At 33.9% G+C, this 20268-nt stretch overlaps 1 protein-coding gene and 1 long non-coding RNA gene across 2 annotated transcripts in view; one reads left to right on the top strand and one right to left on the bottom strand.

Moving 5' to 3' along the window:
* The window catches only part of LOC127876342 (anoctamin-4-like), a 94110-nt gene that overhangs the window by 11991 nt on the left and 61851 nt on the right, over positions 1-20268 (top strand). Inside the window, exon 2 of the mRNA XM_052421447.1 lies at positions 16221-16316. Coding sequence (XP_052277407.1) covers positions 16221-16316 — 96 coding nt within the window. The remainder of the gene's footprint in view (positions 1-16220; positions 16317-20268) is intronic.
* On the bottom strand, positions 675-2640 carry LOC127876345 (uncharacterized). The gene is made up of 4 exons (XR_008047814.1): positions 2454-2640; positions 1906-1987; positions 1323-1445; positions 675-943 (listed from the first exon to the last, which is right to left on the bottom strand). It is a non-coding gene; the product is annotated as an uncharacterized LOC127876345 (long non-coding RNA).

Raw genomic sequence — 20268 nt, 5'->3', positions numbered from 1 at the left:
TTGTTTTGTTTTGTACCATTTGAACAACACACCTAGAAGAATATCCTTTATTTTAAGACTTAAGTCTTAGCATCTACATGTATTGGTGAAAACAGCACCCTTGAGTCTTATTCTGCCCTATTGCAGTTAACAAATACATACATCAAAGTTTCTCCACTCTAGAGACCTATCTTAAGTTCCTGCTTTATGAGTGTATTCTCTGGGAATGTAAAAGATATATATTCGAATAAATCTCCACTTCATATAAGCTGTGAATCAGATGAACCGCACATTCCCCTGCGAAGATTTTTAGAACTGTTCTATAACATTTCTAGAATTGTACTGGAACTAATGACTAGAAGTGTTCTGGAATCATCCTTAAAATGCTCTAGAACGATTTAGAACAGTTATTGAACGTTAAATGAGAATAATTTCTAGAACAATTTGTTCTGAAACAGTTCTGAAGGTTTGTTCTAGAACAATTCTTGAACTAGCGTTCTAGAACTATTCCAGAATTTTTCTTGAATAAATTTCCAGAACTGTTATATAATTGTTCTAGAAATTTTTCTCATTTAACGTTCAACAACTGTTCTAGAACAATTCGTGAACTATCGTTCTAGAACTATTCCAGAATTTTTCTTGAATAAATTTCCAGAACTGTTATAGAATTGTTCTAGAAATTTTTTCTTATTTAACGTTCAACAACTGTTCCAGAATAATTCTAGAACATTTTCAGTATGATTACAGAACAGTTCTAGCCGGTGTGTTCCAGTACAATTCTAGAAATGTTTAGAACAGTTTCGAAGGGTTGCTTCAAATAAGTCTGGAACAAATGTTCTAAAACAGTTCTGAAAATGTCCGTAAACAGTTCTTTTCAATCTCTTCGGAGGCATCTGATGGGATCAGGCTCTTCTGTGTACAAGCAACTTGTCACGAGGCTCTGTAGGTGTTTGAGCACTTTGCTCTGAAATCATTTAGATAACAAATGTAGTCACATCTTAAACTAAACAAGAAGTTTAAATGATCCAGCTGGACAGTATTACAAATATAGACATAACGTCTTTTTATTTAGTCAATATTGAGTGTACTTATTATCATAGTATTCAAACAAATAATTACACATTTGATCACATTAGTATTTTCAAATTGAGAATGCTTCAATACAGCAAACCTTGTAAGTAAACTGGTGATGGATAACACAATTTGACATTCAGCACCAACTGAAATACGGACGCAATATATTCAAGACACTGTTGCAGGTTTTTATGATTTGAACGCATTAAGTACTGGATTTTATATATTTCTAAGGGATTAAAATAAAAAGTATTAGACAACCAACATACTACTGAGATTTTGCTTTGCAGCATTGTTAGTCAGGTCAATATCTTCGGAGGCATCTGATGGGTTCATGCTCCTCTTTACAGGCAACTTATCACGAGGCTCTGTTGGTGTTTGATCACTGAACTCTAAAATCATTCATGAAATGTGTTGAAAACCAAACTTGAGCATTGTGTCATGCGATCATGAATACTTTGTTTTAGTCCATCAAATTTCACATTTGGAAATTCTGGCTAGACTGAGTAGTTACTCATACAAACAATTAGCTAATGTTATCGAATGTTTGTTCATCAGATTTTTTTTTCAAATAAATTCACTCACCCCTGGCTAGTGAGTGAGTATGAAATTGGATAACTGTGAACAATGTGTTCATGTTTCATTTATAACAGGGAAAAAATCATATATCTATAGGCAGTGTTGACCAACTGATAAAAAAAATACTTATAATAACACTTATTCAATGGAGGCAAATTGAATTTCTTGAGTCTCATTTAAGTGTCCAACTCACATTCATAAATATTAAAGCCTGTAATTTTGGACTGCCTGTCTGTCACTGAACTGTGAACATGCCTTGAAAATAATACCTACCTTGAGTTTTTTTCCTATCTTAAGTTGCCTCGAAAGCATGCTAAGGCGGTCGCTTTGCTTGCTTTAAGAGAAACCTCGTCATCTGTAATCAACAGTATATACAAATTTTAATATTATTATTATGACAATATATTTATTTACAAGATTATTTTTCGTTATCCGAAAATATGATTGCCCGAACCTGTACTATTTACAACAAATTGTTTAACAATGATCAAAAAGACCCCTTAACTTTAATATTGATTTATTTCAATACTTTGTGTTTTTTATCAATACACAGTGTTATAAACAATAAGTGAAATATACTTGCTCTACGGCGATTGAAATATGGACATTTTTAGGGGACATTGTTAACCGAGACACCGCCTCGTCAAATAGGTCCGCGTTGAGCGAACTGAAATATCATTTTGCGGTATTCTCCGACAGGAATTTATTAACATTAGTGACGAGGCGGGCTTAACGCTTTCAGTCATAAAAAAGTGTTCGCCCCATTCAAGAACCTTTTAGATTGGTACCAAAAAGTTTGGCTATCAAACGAATTTACTTACGATGGATTTCACTGATCACCGCATCGTATGTTTGTTTTTGGTAAGTGGCTTTGATGAGATCTCCCTCCTGGTAGTGAGCAACATCTATTTTGGGTGCGACTACATTTTGTGGTTCGATAAAGCTCATACGCGATTGAACAAGAAAATAACGTCTGCCATTTAAAAAAAGCGCGCTTATATGCACCCGACTGTTTTTCGTGAATGCTGCTCCGCTGACAATCTACGTAAATAAAATAAAAACCAGTCAGCTCTGTTTTGTGAATTTTGGCCAATGAAATTATCTCTTACATTTGGGGTTAGGCTGGGTAGATTTTCAGAGACCCGTATGATGCGGTGCTGAAATAAGCTTTGGAATTTAATTTTCCAACTTAAAATTAATCCCTCCTTACTAAATTCATATCTTCATGTTAAGTTAAACGACACATCGAAAGGAAAACCATCTTCATGTATCGGAAAATGGTAAGTACCAGTGCTTGATATGTGATAAAGAATAATCAACCAGACAGAGAGTTCTTACGATGCTGTCTGGTAATCTTGCGCAGTTAAGGGTCAATTGTTTTAAAAACATGTTCTTTTATAAATTGGCAACATAATATCTAAATTTATTATGAAAATTATAAGTTCATGTGCTTATTAACACAAAAATATCTTATTAATTCAGTGAAGAACTGTCCGATTTGATTTCAAAACAAACATGACTCACCTCATTTTCAAACTATCACAGTGTCCGGTAATCTTGCGCACTTTGTATAATGACCTCGTTTAGGCAAAATTGTAGACATATGGTGTCCAATTATTGACAAAAAACATTCCAGAAAAATAATTTAAAAATCAGTTTGCAAAACCATTGAAATGAAATGTGGATTTCTAGTGCAGTTTTTGTTCACTACAAATCAAAAAATATATAATCACTAATAATAGTGGACAATTACAACAATGTAATAAAAAAGTACCGGTATGCGTGAAAAAAAAAGCATAACAGGTTTGATGCCACGATCATGCTTCCATAGTGTACAGAAAATATCAAAACTAGGCCATTGCGCATGCGGAGATCATACCAAATTGGTTTGACAGAATGGCGGGAAATGATGACTATGTCGTCTGATGCGATATATTTTCATGGCAAAAAATACCATAACTGATCGGATATTGTGCAATGGAATGCTTAATTACACATTGGATTTATGAATTCTTAATTTAAAGTATGAAAACGCTAAAGACTGCAGGGAATTTGTGATTCATTTTGAAGTTTTCGTAAGAAGGCCAGTGTTTACCATGTATAGGGATGACGCAACCGGTGTTTAAATGTAATGATCGAATTTAATTTTGCATGGAATATCCTACCGCAACCCAAATTCGACGACACCTAAATTCGACGATGTTCTATTTGTATTGATTAAATGGATGATTATTGTCTTGGAATCATTTCAAAGTAATACAGCCGAGTTTAAAATTATTATTTTGTGCTATTAAACATTTCATTATTTCTTTCATTATTTGCTAAATATTGCTTCATGTAACAGTTACATCGTCGAATTTGGGTCACACTGGGATACGTAACTTTTAAATCCGTTAATTCTTAAAAATGTGAAATTCCATCTTTCATCACTAAAGAAAACCATTCGTCGTCTGCGAGATTCGCAAATGCGAAGTGCGCAAGATTACCGGACGCGCAAGATTACCGGACTTAACTGTACCTTCGAAACACGGGTTAAGTAAGTCAACGTGTATTGTGGGTCGAACACTATTCTTAATACAGCTGTTATTACAATTCATAAATGGTCCATTTGCTGAAGGGCGAGTATAAGGCAAATGGACGCATTTTTTTTCTGTTTTATAACTGGTTATCATTTTTTTGATCCACATTAACACCAATGCTTATTTTTTTGAAGATTACACTGCAAGTTAGGCAAGTGATTTCAGTATTTAACAATGCTCAATGTTTACATTGAAAGTCTCATTGCACGCAACTTCAGGCTGGGATTATAGACCTGTGATGCTCACTAAAATAACTTCTTGAGGCCCGGGAATAGTTTATTATGAGACTTTAATCTATCAATGACTACAAGAAGACGAGACTTGGCAAAACATTAAATAATCTAAAAATTTGTGAAATTAACATTAAAAACATGCAAGAGTAAAATGACATTGGTCACCTTTACACCCATGTATTCTGGAATGCCTGACTGAATAAGGTTAATTACTGAAATTTTAACTTAAGAAAAGCATATTTCTAAAACATCATTACAGAAGAAAACACTTGGTTTACATAAAACGAAAAAAACAAGTGTTATTTTTTCCGAATTATGTTGCCTTCCAGAAGTAGTTACACACTTGGTAGTGTGGCTCACACATGAGGTAGAATGGCCGTGGTAACTACTTGGGAGGCAAAACAACTAGGGGAAAGGAAACTACTTGGGAGCAAAACAACCTGATACTGTACAGAATTTAATTTTGTTTGAACATGTTGATTTTTGTAAACCACAATCATTTGCTTGTGAATTAAGTTTCTGTAATTATAAACCTGTTAATGAGTTAAAGAGTTTATATTTGTTTCAAAATATACATTCATATGTCTTTTTTCCAGGTCCACTGAAGCGTGTGAAGAAACTGTATTTTGATGATGAAACACTTCCAGTGCCACGTTCTACACACTATTGGAGACAGATTTAATGTAGAAAAACTACACAAATATCTGAATAATGTTATGAAAAAGATGGATGAAATCCACCCATTACAGTTACCAGAAGCTCCTGTAGTTAGTCACCTAATTCCAGTTTAGTTCTCTGAGATTATTGTGATGGTGAATGTTGAGGAACTCTGTGAAGTCCTAGTGTTTTAATTGACACAAAATTACATGCAAATTCAGAAGACACTAAGTATGCAGAATTCCGAACAGATACAGTAAAAAAAAAATTAAATAATGTGTAATTTGGTGACAAATTATAGTCAGTTATATACATGTATACATGTATGTATGTGTGTAGCAGAAGATTTTGTAAGAACTTAAAGGAGAAGTACTTTTTGGTATTTCAGGGATAATTTTCTCCAGTTCTCCATAAAAGCTTATGTTTGGATACTCATTAGGAGTGCCTCGTAACGTTGTTTCTAGTGAGTACCCACATAATGTTTTAAGATTAGAAATAATACAAAGTATCCCAGACCTATCAACAAACACTCCTCCTTAACATTAGTCCTCTGTTTGTGTATGATATATATATATCTCTCATGATATGACAGCAATATCTTGCAGACACCACAGCAAGCAAAGTTTCAATGTGAAAATTGTTTTGAAATATAATTTGAAAGAAGTCAAATTATCATTGTCTGAACTAGTTTATGTTAAATATGTAGAACAATTGTAGGACAATTGTAGACTTTGGTTCTAGACCTGTTCTATATGTGTTCTTATTCCCCACTAGAATGTTTGTAGAACTTACTGGTTCTTAAAGAGTTCTAAATGTGTTCTAGAACTACAGTTTAGAACATTTTTAGAAATTTCTTGAACTTATTTTGTTCTAGAAATGTTCTAAAAATGTTCTTGTATATTATTGGAACAGTTTCAGAACTAAGCCTTGTTCCACAAATGTCTGGAATTATTCTAGAAAACAGTTCTGGAACAATTCCAGAACATAAGTTCTAGAATGCGAATATGGAACATTCTAGAACTGTTCTTGATGTTCTAGAACAGTTCCAGAACCGTTCCAATTTCTAGAACAAATCTTCGCAGAAGTGTCCCAAAAGTGTAAACATTAAATAGTGTTTATACAAAAATTTCTTGCCAAGTCCATGTCTAATAATGCTATTTAGTGTCTTAACCCATTTATGCCTAATGGACTCTCCCATTCTTCTAAATTGGATCAATTTATTTCCAAAATTAGGGATGTCTAGTAATATTTATTTCTATATTAAAAATATTTCTTACAAAAATTCTTTAAAGAAAACAGCATAGACCCAAATGAGACGCCGCATCATGCGGCGTCTCATCTGGGTCTACGCTGTTTGCCAAGGCCTTTTTTCTAGACGCTAGGCATAAATGGGTTAATCAGCTTTTTCAGATGGGTCTGGCCAATATTATAAAAAATTCTGCCTATAATTTCTGTTATCTGCATGGTCACTTGAAGAGCATATACTGATAGACATTTTTGTTGGAATGTTTTTTTTAAGTCATGCATGCACTATTCAAAGTTGTTGCCTTTAATTGTGCATTTTCATATGCATGAGATTAAAAAAAAATGTTGTGTTTTATTTGTCATCTGTTTCTGCTTGTCAGAAGTTTGTTTGCCAACCATTAGTTACTCACTGATAACACTGTTTGGGTCAACTGAGAACATAATACCAGAAATATCTCTCTGTAGTCTGGGCGTATGTTCACAATATTCCTAATTTGTATGGTTTTAAATTGTGTGTTGGATAAAAATTGATAAACGTTCAACTATTGTCTCATTAATTACACAATAAGTGTTCACTGGAACTTTATAAGAGGTGTAGAGGTAATGTATGTTTTCATGATTAAATAGGTGTAAATATAGTAAATAGAACTTATTATAATGTATAACTGTATGTAAATGTATTTTTCATGTTTGCACAGATCTTGCATACCTACATAAGAGATATTCTAAAGATAAAAAGTGTTGGCAATATTCCTGGGCTATCTTATACAAGACTGAACATTTACGGTAAATCATAAATGTAATAATCTCTAATTATATATATAGCTCACCTGAGCACAGTGCTGATGGTGAGCTTTTATGATAATGGTATTGTCTATCCTGCATAAGTGTGATAGATGCGTCAAATTTTCCTTTTTACAACTTCTCCTTAACCCTTTGACAGGTATGAAAATTTTTCCTGTTAATAATCCTTGGGTGACCATCTTTCAAAGGTGTTCAAATCAATTCAGTCACAAATTTTAAAAGGAAAACTTCTCAGATCTTCGACACTATAATCACAAGTGTCAAGGCTTTAAAACATAACATGTGTAACATATCGTTTAGTGGTAAAAACTTCTGAACAGCAAGGTTTTGGATTTTGCATTTTATATAACATTATAAATTTAAATTTAAACATAAAATATAAAACCTGGTATATTTAAACAGATATTATTTGACATTTATGTATAAATTGTAAATATAGTTTATGGATTGGACTGTTCAATATACAAACTGTGAAATCTCCACATATTATATTTGTGGAAATTCTCAAATTTGACATAGATCACTTAGAATTTTCATTCCTTGAGGTTTGCAATATGAAACATATCAGCTGAAAACTCAACACATGCAACATTTCTGGTTATAAATATTATTGGCGGGCTTTCTTTAGCATAAATTGCAAGTTTGACAGAGCTTGCAATAACATTTATTTTAAGACCTGCATTTCTAAAAGGTTTTTATAAATTTGAGATTTGGCCGCTCCACCGTGAGTGGGCACTGAAAATTGTTTTAGTGGACACTTGGCATGTTGATTTAATATATGTCTTTGATACTAGTAAACTGAAAAGCAAATTTCCAGATAAGTTTATTTGAACAAGTAGAGAGTGAATTTATGTACAATAGATGACATCTTTTTAAGTTTTGTGATTGTCTCCAAAGGGTACCAACAATTTTGATGCTTTATAACAGACAAGTTGCACCAAATGCACAATCAGTCCAAATTCATTTCTACAATTATTTGCAAGTTTACTCAAACATGGCATTCTTGCTTTTCGGGGCATGTTTCCTTATATGGCTATAGTAAAACCTTGTTTGAACACTATAGAGGCCTCATTTATTGTCCAATCTTCATGAAATTTGGTCAGAAGATTGGTCTCAATGATATCTTGGTTGAGTTCGAAAATGGTTAAGTTTGCTTGAAAAACATGGCTGCCAAGGGCAGGGCATTTGTTCTTATATGGCTATTGGCTATAGTAAAATCTTGTTAACACTCTAGAGGCCACATTAATCGTCCAATCTTCATGAAACTCGGTCAGAAGATTCATCCCAATAATATCTTGGACAAGTTCAAAAATGATGCCGGTTGGTTGAAAAACATGACCGCCAGGGGGCGGGGCATTTTTCCTTATATGGCTATATAGTAAAACCTTGTTAACACTAATGGTGTCACGTTTAAACGGTCGCGTTTCATGTTTTGATGAAAAACGTTTACCAAAACAGTAAACGTTTAAACGACAGTCAATATCAATATAATAAAAATTGGGGTGCAAATAACGTAGCCGACTTGCCGTACGAAGTATATCGATAAAGAACTGCGAAATACGGGGACTTGCGGTAAATCCAGGCTACCGAATTCGGCAGTAATTTATTTCTGATTGGTTAGCGGATGGCACAAAAATGAATGGAAACTTATGGAAAATCTTCGCTACTTTCCAAAAATCTTACAACTTGGCAATGAAACAGTGCATATGCCGCCATCTTTAAATATTTTAATTGATTGATCAGCAAAGTAAAATACTGCAGTAGAATGTTGAAAAGCAATATTTTAACCAAATTATATATTGATTATGTGTTTGCTACTTAACTGGTTTTTCATTTTCTGCGGTCAGACGATATGCACATTGTATTTCATGTGCAAAATACGTGTCGTTTTCGGAAACAGTATTTTTCATCGATTTTACATTATTTTTCCACGTTCTTTAAATTATTATGCCCCCCTTCAAAGAAGAGGGGGTATATTGCTTTGCACATGTCGGTCGGTCTGTCGGTCGGTCGGTCCGTCCACCAGGTGGTTTCCGGATGATAATTCAAGAACGCTTGGGCCTAGGATCATGAAACTTCATAGGTACATTGATCATGACTCGCAGATGACTCCTATTGATTTTGAGGTCACTAGGTCAAAGGTCAAGGTCACAGTGACCCGAAATAGTCAAATGGTTTCCGGATGATAACTCAAGAACGCTTAGGCCTAGGATCATGAAACTTGATAGGTAGATTGATCATGACTCGCAGATGACCCCTATTGATTTTCAGGTCACTAGGTCAAAGGTCAAGGTCACAGTGACCCGAAATAGTAAAATGGTTTCCGGATGATAACTCAAGAACGCTTATGCCTAGGATCATGAAACTTCGTAGGTAGATTGATAATGGCTGGCAGATGACCCATATTGATTTTCAGGTCACTAGGTCAAAGGTCAAGGTCACAGTGACCCGAAATAGTAAAATAGTTTCCGGATGATAACTCAAGAACCCTTATGCCTAGGATAATGAAACTTCATAGGTACATTGATCATGACTCGCAGATGACCCCTATTGATTTTCAGGTCACTAGGTCAAAGGTCAAGGTCACAGTGACCCGTAATAGTAAAATGGTTTCCGGATGATAACTCAAGAACTCTTATGCCTAGGATCATGAAACTTGATAGGTAGATTGATCATGACTCGCAGTTAACCCCTATTGATTTTCAGGTCACTATATCAAAGGTCAAGGTTATGGTGACCTGAAATAGTAAAATGGTTTCCAGATGATAACTCAAAAACGATATTGGCTACGATCATGAAACTTCATAGGTACATTGATCATGACTTGCAGATGACCCCTATTGATTTTGAGGTCACTAGGTCAAGGTCATGGTGACCCGAAATAGTAAAATGGTTTCCGGATGATAACTCAAGAACGCTTATGCATAGGATCATGAAACTTCATAGGTACATTGATCATGACTCGCAGATGACCCCTATCGATTTTGAGGTCACTAGGTCAAAGGTCAAGATCAGGGTGACCCGAAATAGTAAAATGGTTTCCGGATGATAACTGAAGAACACTTATTGCTAGGATCATGAAATTAATAGGTACATTGATCATGACTGGCAGATGACCCCTATTGATTTTCAGGTCACTAGGTCAAAGGTCAAGGTCACAGTGACAAAAAACATATTCACACAATGGCTGTCACTACAACGGAGAGCCCATATGGGGGGCATGCATATTTTACAAACAGCCCTTGTTTTTATAGAATGACGAATACACATATGGTGATACGGATCATGTCTGTTTTATAATATTTTATGGTTTTAATATGACGTCATTGCGCGAATGGGATATGCGCTGAATATTACTTCCGGAAATTACTATTTTCAGTTTTGAAATGAGATGGTACTTATGCTTTTTAAACGGACATAGGGATACCGTTTAAACGGTAACGTTTCGTTTATTTCATTTCGTTTAAATGTTAAGAAAAATCAGTAATCGTGACACCCTTAGTTAATACTCTAGAGGCCACATTTATTTTCCGATCTTCATGAAACTTGGCCAGACGATTCAATGTCTCAATTTCAAATCTATTCAATGGATTTTCTTTAAACTTAGAATACAAACAGATAGCAAGTAGGAGAAGTACAGTGACCAAGAACCATAACTCTACCTTAGTTTTTGAATGATCTCCCTTTATATAATTTCAAAGAAATTTTTTGTCCGGAGCCCGCCTTACTCTAAATCTACAGAAGGGATTCACTTCAAATATTAACAGATGGGAAGTAGGAAAAGTGCAGCGACTAAGAACCATAACTCCATCTACCTTAGTTTTTTAATTATCTCCCTTTATTTAATTTCTAAGTTTTTTTGTTGAGAGCATAACTCAAACCTATTCAATGGATTTACTTTAAACTTAGAATTTAAACAGATGGCAACTAGGAGAAATGCAGTGACCAAGAACCATAACTCTATCTACCTTAGTTTTTGAATTATCTCCCTTTATCTAATTTCAAAGTAAATTTTTGTCCGGAGCATAACTCTAAATCTACTGAAGGCATTTACTTGAAACTTAAAATATAAACAGATGGCAAGTAGGAGAAGTGCAGTGACTTAGAACCATAACTCTATCTACCTTAGTTTTTGAATTATCTCCCTTTATTATGCCCCCCTTCGAAGAAGAGGGGATTGCTTTGCTCATGTCGGTCGGTCGGTCCGTCCACCAGGTGGTTGTCAGACGATAACTCAAGAACACTTGGGCCTAGGATCATGAAACTTCATAGGTACATTGATCATGACTTGCAGATGACCCCTATTGATTTTGAGGTCACTAGGTCAAAGGTCAAGGTCACGGTGACCCAAAATAGTAAAATGGTTTTCAGATGATAACTCAAGAACGCATACGCCTAGGATCATGAAACTTAATGGGTAGATTGATCATGACTCGCAGATGACTCCTATTGATTTTGAGGTCACAAAGTCAAAGGACAAGGTCACGGTGACCCAAAATAGTAAAATGGTTTCCGGATGATAACTCAAGAACGCATATGCCTAGGATCATGAAACTTTATAGGTAGATTGATCATGACTCGCAGATGACCCCTATTGGTTTTCAGGTCACTAGGTCAAAGGTCAAGGTCACGGTGACCCGAAATAGTAAAATGGTTTCCGGATGATAACTCAAGAACGCATATGCCTAGGATCATGAAACTTCATAGGTAGATTGATCATGACTCGCAGATGACCCCTATTGATTTTGAGGTCACAAGGTCAAAGGTCAAGGTCACGGTGACCCGAAATATTAAAATGATTTTCGGATGATAACTCAAGAAAGCTTTTGCCTAGGATCATGACACTTCATAGGTACATTGATCGTGACTTGCAGATGACCCCTATTGATTTTCAGGTCACTATAGGTCAAAAGTCAAGGTCACAGTGACAAAAGTCGTATTCACACAATGGCTACCAGTACAATGGACAGCCCATATGGGGGCATGCATGTTTTACAAAGAGCCCTTGTTTAATTTCAAAGTAAATTTTTGTCCGGAGCATAACTCTAAATTTATGGAAGAGATTTACCTTAAACGAGAAATATAAACAGATGGCAACTAGGAGAAGTGCAGTGAACATGAACCATAAAGTATTGGCTGTAGTTTTTGAATTATCTCTGTTTATATAATTATGCCCCCTTTCGAAGAAGAGGGGGTATATTGTTTTGCACCGAATGGTTTCCAGATCATAACTCAAGAACGCTTATGCCTAGGATCATGAAACTATATAGGTACATTGATTAGGACTCGCAGATGATCCCTATAGATTTTCAGGTCACTAGGATAAAGGTCAAGGTCACGGTGACTAGAACCAGTAAAATGGTTTTCGGATGATAATTCAAGAACGCTTACGCCTAGGATCATTAAACTTGATAGGTACATTGATCATGACTTGCAGATGACCCCTATTGATTTTCAGGTCACTAGGTCAAAGGTCAAGGTCACGGTGACTTGACACAGAAAAATGGTTTCCAGATGATAACTCAAGAACCCTTATGCCTAGGATCATGAAACTTCATAGGTACATTGATCATGACTCGCAGATGACCCCTATAGATTTTCAGGTCACTACGTCTAAGGTCAAGGTCACAGTGATTCGAACCAGTAAAATGGTTTCCGGTTAATAACTCAAGAACACTTACACCTAGGATCATGAAACTTCATAGGTACATTGATCATGACTCGCAGATTACCTCTATTGATTTTCAGGTCACTCGGTCAAAGGTCAAGGTCACGGTGACTTGACACAATAAATGGTTTCCGGATGATAACTCAAGAAAGCTTACGCCTAGGATCATGAAACTTCATGGGTACATTGATCATGACTGGCAGATGACCCCTATTGATTTTCAGGTCACTAGGTCAAAGGTCAAGGTCACAGTGAAAAAAAAAACGTATTCACACATTGGCTGCCACTACAACTGACAGCCCATATGGGGGGCATGCATGTTCTACAAACAGCCCTTGCATGTTTCAAAGTTATTTTTATCCGGAACACAACTCTAAATCTTAACTGAAGGGATATACTTGAAACTTGTAATATTAACTGATGGCAAGTAGGAGAAGCGCAGTGCCTAAGAAACATAACTCTATCTACCTTAGTTTATTTAATTATCTCCCTTTAATATTTAATTTCAAAGTAAATTTTTTTCCAGAGCATTAAGCTCTAAATCTACTGCAGGGATTTACTTGAAACTAGAAATATAAACAGATATCAACTGGGTGAAGTGCAGTAAACATGAACCATACCTCTATGGGCCGTATTTTTTTAATAATCTCCCTTTATTTATTTATTTATTTTTTTAATTAATATTTTATTTATTTATAATTTCAAATTATATTTAATGTAATTTCAAAGTAAATATTTTAGGTTTTCAATTTTTAATATCTCCCTTTATCTTATTTTACAATAATGTTTAAATTTAAACACTTGAGTATTCTCTGTAAAATTAAAAGATGAGTTTAAGGAAAAATATAGTGACCAAGAACAGTAACTAATTATAGTCTTCTTTTTTAATTACCTCCCTTTTTTTCATTTCCATATATTTTATTTTATACAGCATAACTCAAACACTATATAACTAATTGATCCTTGACATATAAATAGAAGACACAGGTGCCATGTTTTACAAATATTATTTTACTCTCTAAAACAAAATAATGTTGGCATAAGCAAACACATTTCGGTGGGGATTTGGCAACTGTGACAAGCTCTTATTAAGAATTTTTTTTTTTTTTAATTTATAAAAAAGGGCAGGGCGGGGCCTTGGAAGGGGCAGGGCAGGGCTTTGGAAGGGCAGGGCGGAGGTGCCCTTCCATTTAGGCCTAGCTCGAGCACTGACCTACCATGATTGGCTTTTGTGTTGCATGGACGTTTCATGACCCAATTTAGCATTTTAAAAATTCAACATGTTATAAACACTGTTCCAATGAAAGTACCTTAACAAGCGCAGGTAACATCAAACCGTTACATGTTTTTTTTATATATTTATAACACAAAGATGAAAAACATAGTTAGAACATTAAAAAATCCAGCATATATCTGTATTGATTCCCACTGATATAAGTTTGTTTTATTCAGTTACACAAAATAATTTACTATTCAAAATTGATTCTTTGTTGATAAATATTGGCCAACTCAAAATGTATTGGTCTTGTCTGTCAAAGCCAATGTTTTAGGGAAGTCTGACATGCACATGCATCATGTTCATATTTTGCAATGTCATTTTATTGAAAGCTTTGCTTAATGCACTGATTTATCTAACATTTAGAGCGCCTTTTAAGCTTGGGGGGTGTTGTAAACTGGTTTTCAGATGTTACTGCAAAAACCTTTTATTTATTAGATAGGTAATACTCCTCATAGGGTAATTTGGTAATTCGGGTATAAAAGTTGCTTCTTTTATCTTTCTTTTCTGCGGCCTTCATTGATAAATAAAATCCCAACTTGCCTCAATGCATGCTTTTTTGATAACAACTTGCTAGCAATTGTGGAATTTTAATGTGTGATGGTGGTTTGTTTAGTTTTGCTATGAAATCATGATGTGAAACTGGGATATACATGTACAACTGATGTGAAATCCTTAGTTACTCAGAAAAGAGGGTCAGATTCTTAGTTTGTCAAATGAATAGAGGTACATACAATTTTGAATAAAATTTGTTATGAAATTATATGTTACATTATGTTTGTTCCTGACCCATAATTATTTTGTGCCTTGTGTTTAATATTTAGTTGTATGTACTATATTCTTATAAAGATATGTTGCAGTACATGCATATATGTATTGCTACATGTTATGTTGATAGATGATTTCAAATAAATCACAATATTAAAAACACAATTTCATTCAGATTCTCTCATCATATTGAATATTGTTTCTTTCGTATATATTGAGAACACAAGTCATAATCTGTGCAAATCAAGCATAAACATCATTTTGAATAAAATAGTTGAAAGTCAATTTTCTACCTGTTTGGTGTAGTTTGCTTGAATCTTAATGATGTTTAATTGTTACACACGAAAGTTTTCAGATTTAGTCTTTTTCATGTCTGTTTTTATATGAGATTATGTCATTTTTTCTGTCATTAATTTGAGAAAGACAATTCATATTATGAGCCTCACTCAGGGAAATGTATGTGCGTTAACCCTTTCCCACTTAGAAGCAAAGTGAAAATGGCTATGTGCAAACAGAATAAAACCTGAAAAGCCTGCGAGTAAATTACTCACCATCTGTTCAGGTTTTATACTGTTTGCTGCTCATCAGTATCTAACGGTTGGAAACGAAGCACAAAAAACTTGAATCTAGAAAGAAAGGTCTTAAAATAAATGTCACTTTCTAAGGGACAAAAAATGTGTCAAAATATGTATCCAAGTGGTAAAGGGTTAAGCCTCATCCCAGATAAGCCTGTGCGGCCTTTCAAAAATCAACTATAGACTAATAAACAAAACTCAAATCAAGGCTGAATTTAGTGATGTCCTTGATTGATTAGCCTTTGCAGACTGCACTGTTATATCAGGGATGACACTTTATACACATGCATTAAGCCCCATTTCCCTAGAACGAGGCTTAAATACATGTAGATGAAAGAAGAAGCTTGCTTATATTTAAACCAAGAATCTGAGCGCGCCTGAGTTACTGGCTGTATATTTATGACGAGTAGGTCATGCAAGTTGTGTATCATGTTATTTCTTAAAATTTGACCCAGCATTTGTAAACATATATTGCAAGATATGTACATTTCTAGAAAGGAAATTCATTTCTGCGTTGAATAAGAGTTCATGGAAATCTCTGCAAAATTGATAAAGTTATGGCTGTTCAAAGCGATGCACTCAGATTTCGGGTCATTTTGAGTTGAATACCTTGTTATACCAGGTATATATATTTGATAGTGAATTTTTATTTCAGAGAAGTTGATTTTTTTTCATAATTTGATTATTTTTCATTCAAAATGATGTTGTTACTTATTATTATCATAGCCTTACGCTAACCACCTGTGTTTCGATCAATTGTTTCACGCCAATTTCTATTTTCAGCCTCTGTCGCCCCTGCTCCACCTGCAGGCAATCTTTACCCATCCATGCCTGCAGGAACCACAGCCAAAGCTCCGCCCATCGGCTTTGAAATGCACGGTAAGACCCAGAGGTCAATGTAAGTGCTTGATAATGTTTTGTGTTTGGCGCCAAGATGTGAACATCCTCAGAATTATTATTGATTTTGATGTCAGTCATTTAACCAAAAAATGATGAAACAAAAAGGTCATATTACTTAAAACTAGATTTCAGCATTAGTAAACGTCTGTACCATAGTAGGATTTAAAGAAGGGGGCAGAAATGTCTACGTCCCTCTAAGTTTGTAACTTTTTTGAATAACGCTTACCAAGGCTGTTATTTTTCGGAGGAATAGCAGATATCCTAGGATGAAAGAAAATGAAAGATTTACAGCATTGTTCACTTGAACACACAATGAAGATCATCACAAATCAACCCAATTAAGTATTTAATTCTCTGTCTGTTGTAAGAGGTTTGCCACCCGGTTGTGGGTGTCTGATTGTTCAAAATAAGTAAACAGATATTTCCTCCCTTCGGACTTCACCTCAATCACATCCCTGCATACTTATTTGAACCAAACGCAGCGATTTTTTTCCTTCTTTATAAAGTACCGGTAAACGGCACTTTCCCAATTACGAAAAAACTACAAATTTCCCAATTGCTGTCCAAAAAATTCCCAATTTAAGGTTAAAAAAAAAAAAAAAAAAAAAAAAAAAAATTGTGTGGAAAATGTAACATTTTGTTAGTTTCCCTATGCAGCTCTATGGTTTGAACCTAGGTAAATATAATATTGACAGCTTGAAAACACTTGGTTATCAATTTGAAAGTATTTGGGAGCATAAAATCAAATACACCAATTTCCCAATTTGAGGGTTTCATGACTTGATTTTTCCCAATTTTCAGGCTTTCACGACTCAACTTTTCCCAATTGGACCGGTACGGGTACTTTTCCCAATTGGACAAAAAAAAAATCGCTTAAAACGCAGTGTAATTTGAAGGATTTTTGAAGTTAATTAACAGTTATAAGTGAGCACATTTTTCTGTAGTATGTCACTTGTACTAAATTGCTACTTTTTGTTGATTTAAGTACCATTTTGTATGTTAACAAACAATAACAATTGACATTTAGCACTTTTCTTGCTAATGCATGTTTTTTGCAGTCACACTTGAGGGCATAAGTACAGCCAGGAATATACATGAAGTGCTTAAGATTGAAATAATATGGTAGACATTTTAAGAAGATTATACACATTTAAATGTTCAAACAAGGGATTTCTAAATGTAAGTAACTATATCATTGATAAACGAGATGATGTTATCTGCATTTAAAATAACTATTGCATGACATGGTGCCTAAAGTTTTTAGATAGCTTATCTCTTTTTCATGTTTATCCTTTGTAATACCGGTAACCCTCCACTCAATACTGTTTATGATGTACTTTTAAGCTTATGTGTATGGCAAACATTAATATTTCTCAGTACAAAGGTTGTTCAGTTTTGTAAATAATGGAAAGGTTTAACCATTAAAGGAATTTTGGTAAATAAATAAGTTGTATACTTATTATTTTATGTACTCAATTATATTAGCATTTCTGAGTTTCAACTGAAAACCAGTAGTCCAGAGATACTGTATATGCTATTTTGTTGTTGTTGTGTGATCAGATTTATATTAATAAAAAATTGTCTGTGGCCAAATTTATAATATCATTTTAGAGCTGTTATATAACACATTCAAGTTGTTTCAATTTATGCAACAATAAGACCTACGTTCTGCTAAAACTGGGCTTAATAAATCTGTAAAGTGTCTTGGGGCATAAAGTAAAGTGTCTTCTCAGAGATTAAGCCTATGCAGTCCACGCTTATATGCCATTATAAAACCTGCTTTTGCTGAAATGTGTTAGCCTTATTATTTATTTATTATGTCTACTGAATGTAATAACTTGTGTAACTGACATTTTGTAAATTTTTCAGGAGAGCATATTTTCCGAAATACTACCTTCCTTTTTGCATTCAAAATATTTCAGTGTTAAAATAATGGTAACTGCTTCTTTCTTAATTTTGAATGGTTTTAAAAAGACATCTCAATTTGGAGTTGTGTTTTGTTTTTCAAATTTTATTATAATACATATAAGAAACTTTGAATACTGAAAAATAATTATTATTTTAATAAAACAGATTTTTGCTTCTCTTGAAAAGTTTACAACATGTTACAGTCTGCTTATTACATTCAGAAAACAACATTTGTTCGCTTTTGCCAATTTGGAAAATTTGGTTAAAAAAACATTATTTTTACCAAAAAGGTTTTCTTAATATTTTAACAGTTGATGTATGTCATCCAAATAAACACAAAAATAGGAAAAACTAAAAATGCATAAAAATGTCAGTAACATGACTTATAACATTCAGTAGACAGTATTATCTGATTGAATGAATAAATGTAGATTTGATGCTGCCTTAAAATATGTTTTCATGAAATATTTTATCATGCTAATTTAACTGGGTCTATTTAATTAATTACATGTAAGTGTGTTTCATGATTTAAACCTTTGCAAGTTGTGTTTTTTCTTAAAAGAAAGAACAGCTAGAGACCTCCAATATAAATAGTGTATCAATAAAATAGCCCTATAATAAATGGAATTGCACAAGTCAGAAGTTATCTAAAAAGATGTGTTTAATATAAATTTGTAACTCATTGAAGCCCAAATAAACTTGTTACACCCATATGGGACATGGCTCATAAACCACTCTATTCAGTTTCTGTATACTTATGGGGTGTGTAATGTTTCACAGACGATTAGCTGTATAAATCGTTTCTGATGTAGGCGTAGTTTACAAATAGAATGGTTGCATTTTAAATGGATGAATTTTAAATCTGAAGACATGTTAAGCAGATACTACATTTTGTGCGGCTACCTTGTGAGCCTTGCCTTATGAAAGTAAATACACAAAGAGCAAATTATATCAATTTAAACTTCATGTGCATTCAGACTATCCTTGTTTCCTATAGTTTCATCCATTCCCAAAGTTTCAGTCTATCCCTTGTTAAAAAAAAATAATGCCATATTTCTGTCAAAACTGGAGTTATTTCTTCTTTTTTTTATAGAAAGTTCTATTACGTATATATTTTGTGGTTAAAACACGTGAAATTTATTATTTGTGTGCTTTCCTAGAATTGGCCTATTACTAGTGAATTTAATACCTGCTATATTAATTATTTTAACTTAATTGTGTTGTAAAGGCATAAAATGTTCAATTTAAAGTCACACTTGTGTGGAAAGTCGTTGCACTCAATTGAAAAAGTCAATCAAACACTGAAGTTGCCGAATATACATGTATAGGGAACTATACAAATCTAGGTATATGTACACATTTTTCTCACATTCAGTTTTCCAACCATAACAAAGACTTTTTACCCAATTACATATAGATTAAGCAAATTTATTTCAACAATTAATGATACAAATAAACAGCAAGCAACTTTTGTAAAACGATTCGATAAAGAAAGATGTAGTTTTGTTATATATAGCAGATAAATCACAAGTGTCTCAATAACCTCCACTGGCCTAATAGGCACCCTAGTGTTTTTCCCAGGAGGGCAAAGGGGCATGGCGCATTACTTTCAAAAAGGGCATTTTAGCGCGCAGTTTAGGCAAAAAAGGGCAAAAACGTTCCCTGAATACCTGAATTACGGGAAAACATGAAATTGCATCAGAAGCAGTTGTGGAAAAAATAACATATAAACAATCACATTTAATGGTAATAATTGTATTTAACTTACTATGATTTATATTAATATATTTACCTTGCAATGTACATTTAAGTTCCATGCTGTTTCAATAAACTGTACAGCACGACAAACATAATAAAGCAAATGAATCTGACTATACACAGATCCAGTAACATATAAATGAAACCATGTTTGTCTTATCCCATTTTCTAACAATAATCTCGACAGATGTTTAAAATAACATTGCGGGTAAATTGATCGCTAACAATATGCAAACACTCGTTTCCGTGACATACATCCGCCGAG

This window comes from Dreissena polymorpha, chromosome 4 (genome assembly GCF_020536995.1).
Source record: "Dreissena polymorpha isolate Duluth1 chromosome 4, UMN_Dpol_1.0, whole genome shotgun sequence".
NCBI classification, from domain to species: domain Eukaryota; kingdom Metazoa; phylum Mollusca; class Bivalvia; order Myida; family Dreissenidae; genus Dreissena; species Dreissena polymorpha.
This window is presented reverse-complemented; position numbering and strand designations above follow the sequence as displayed.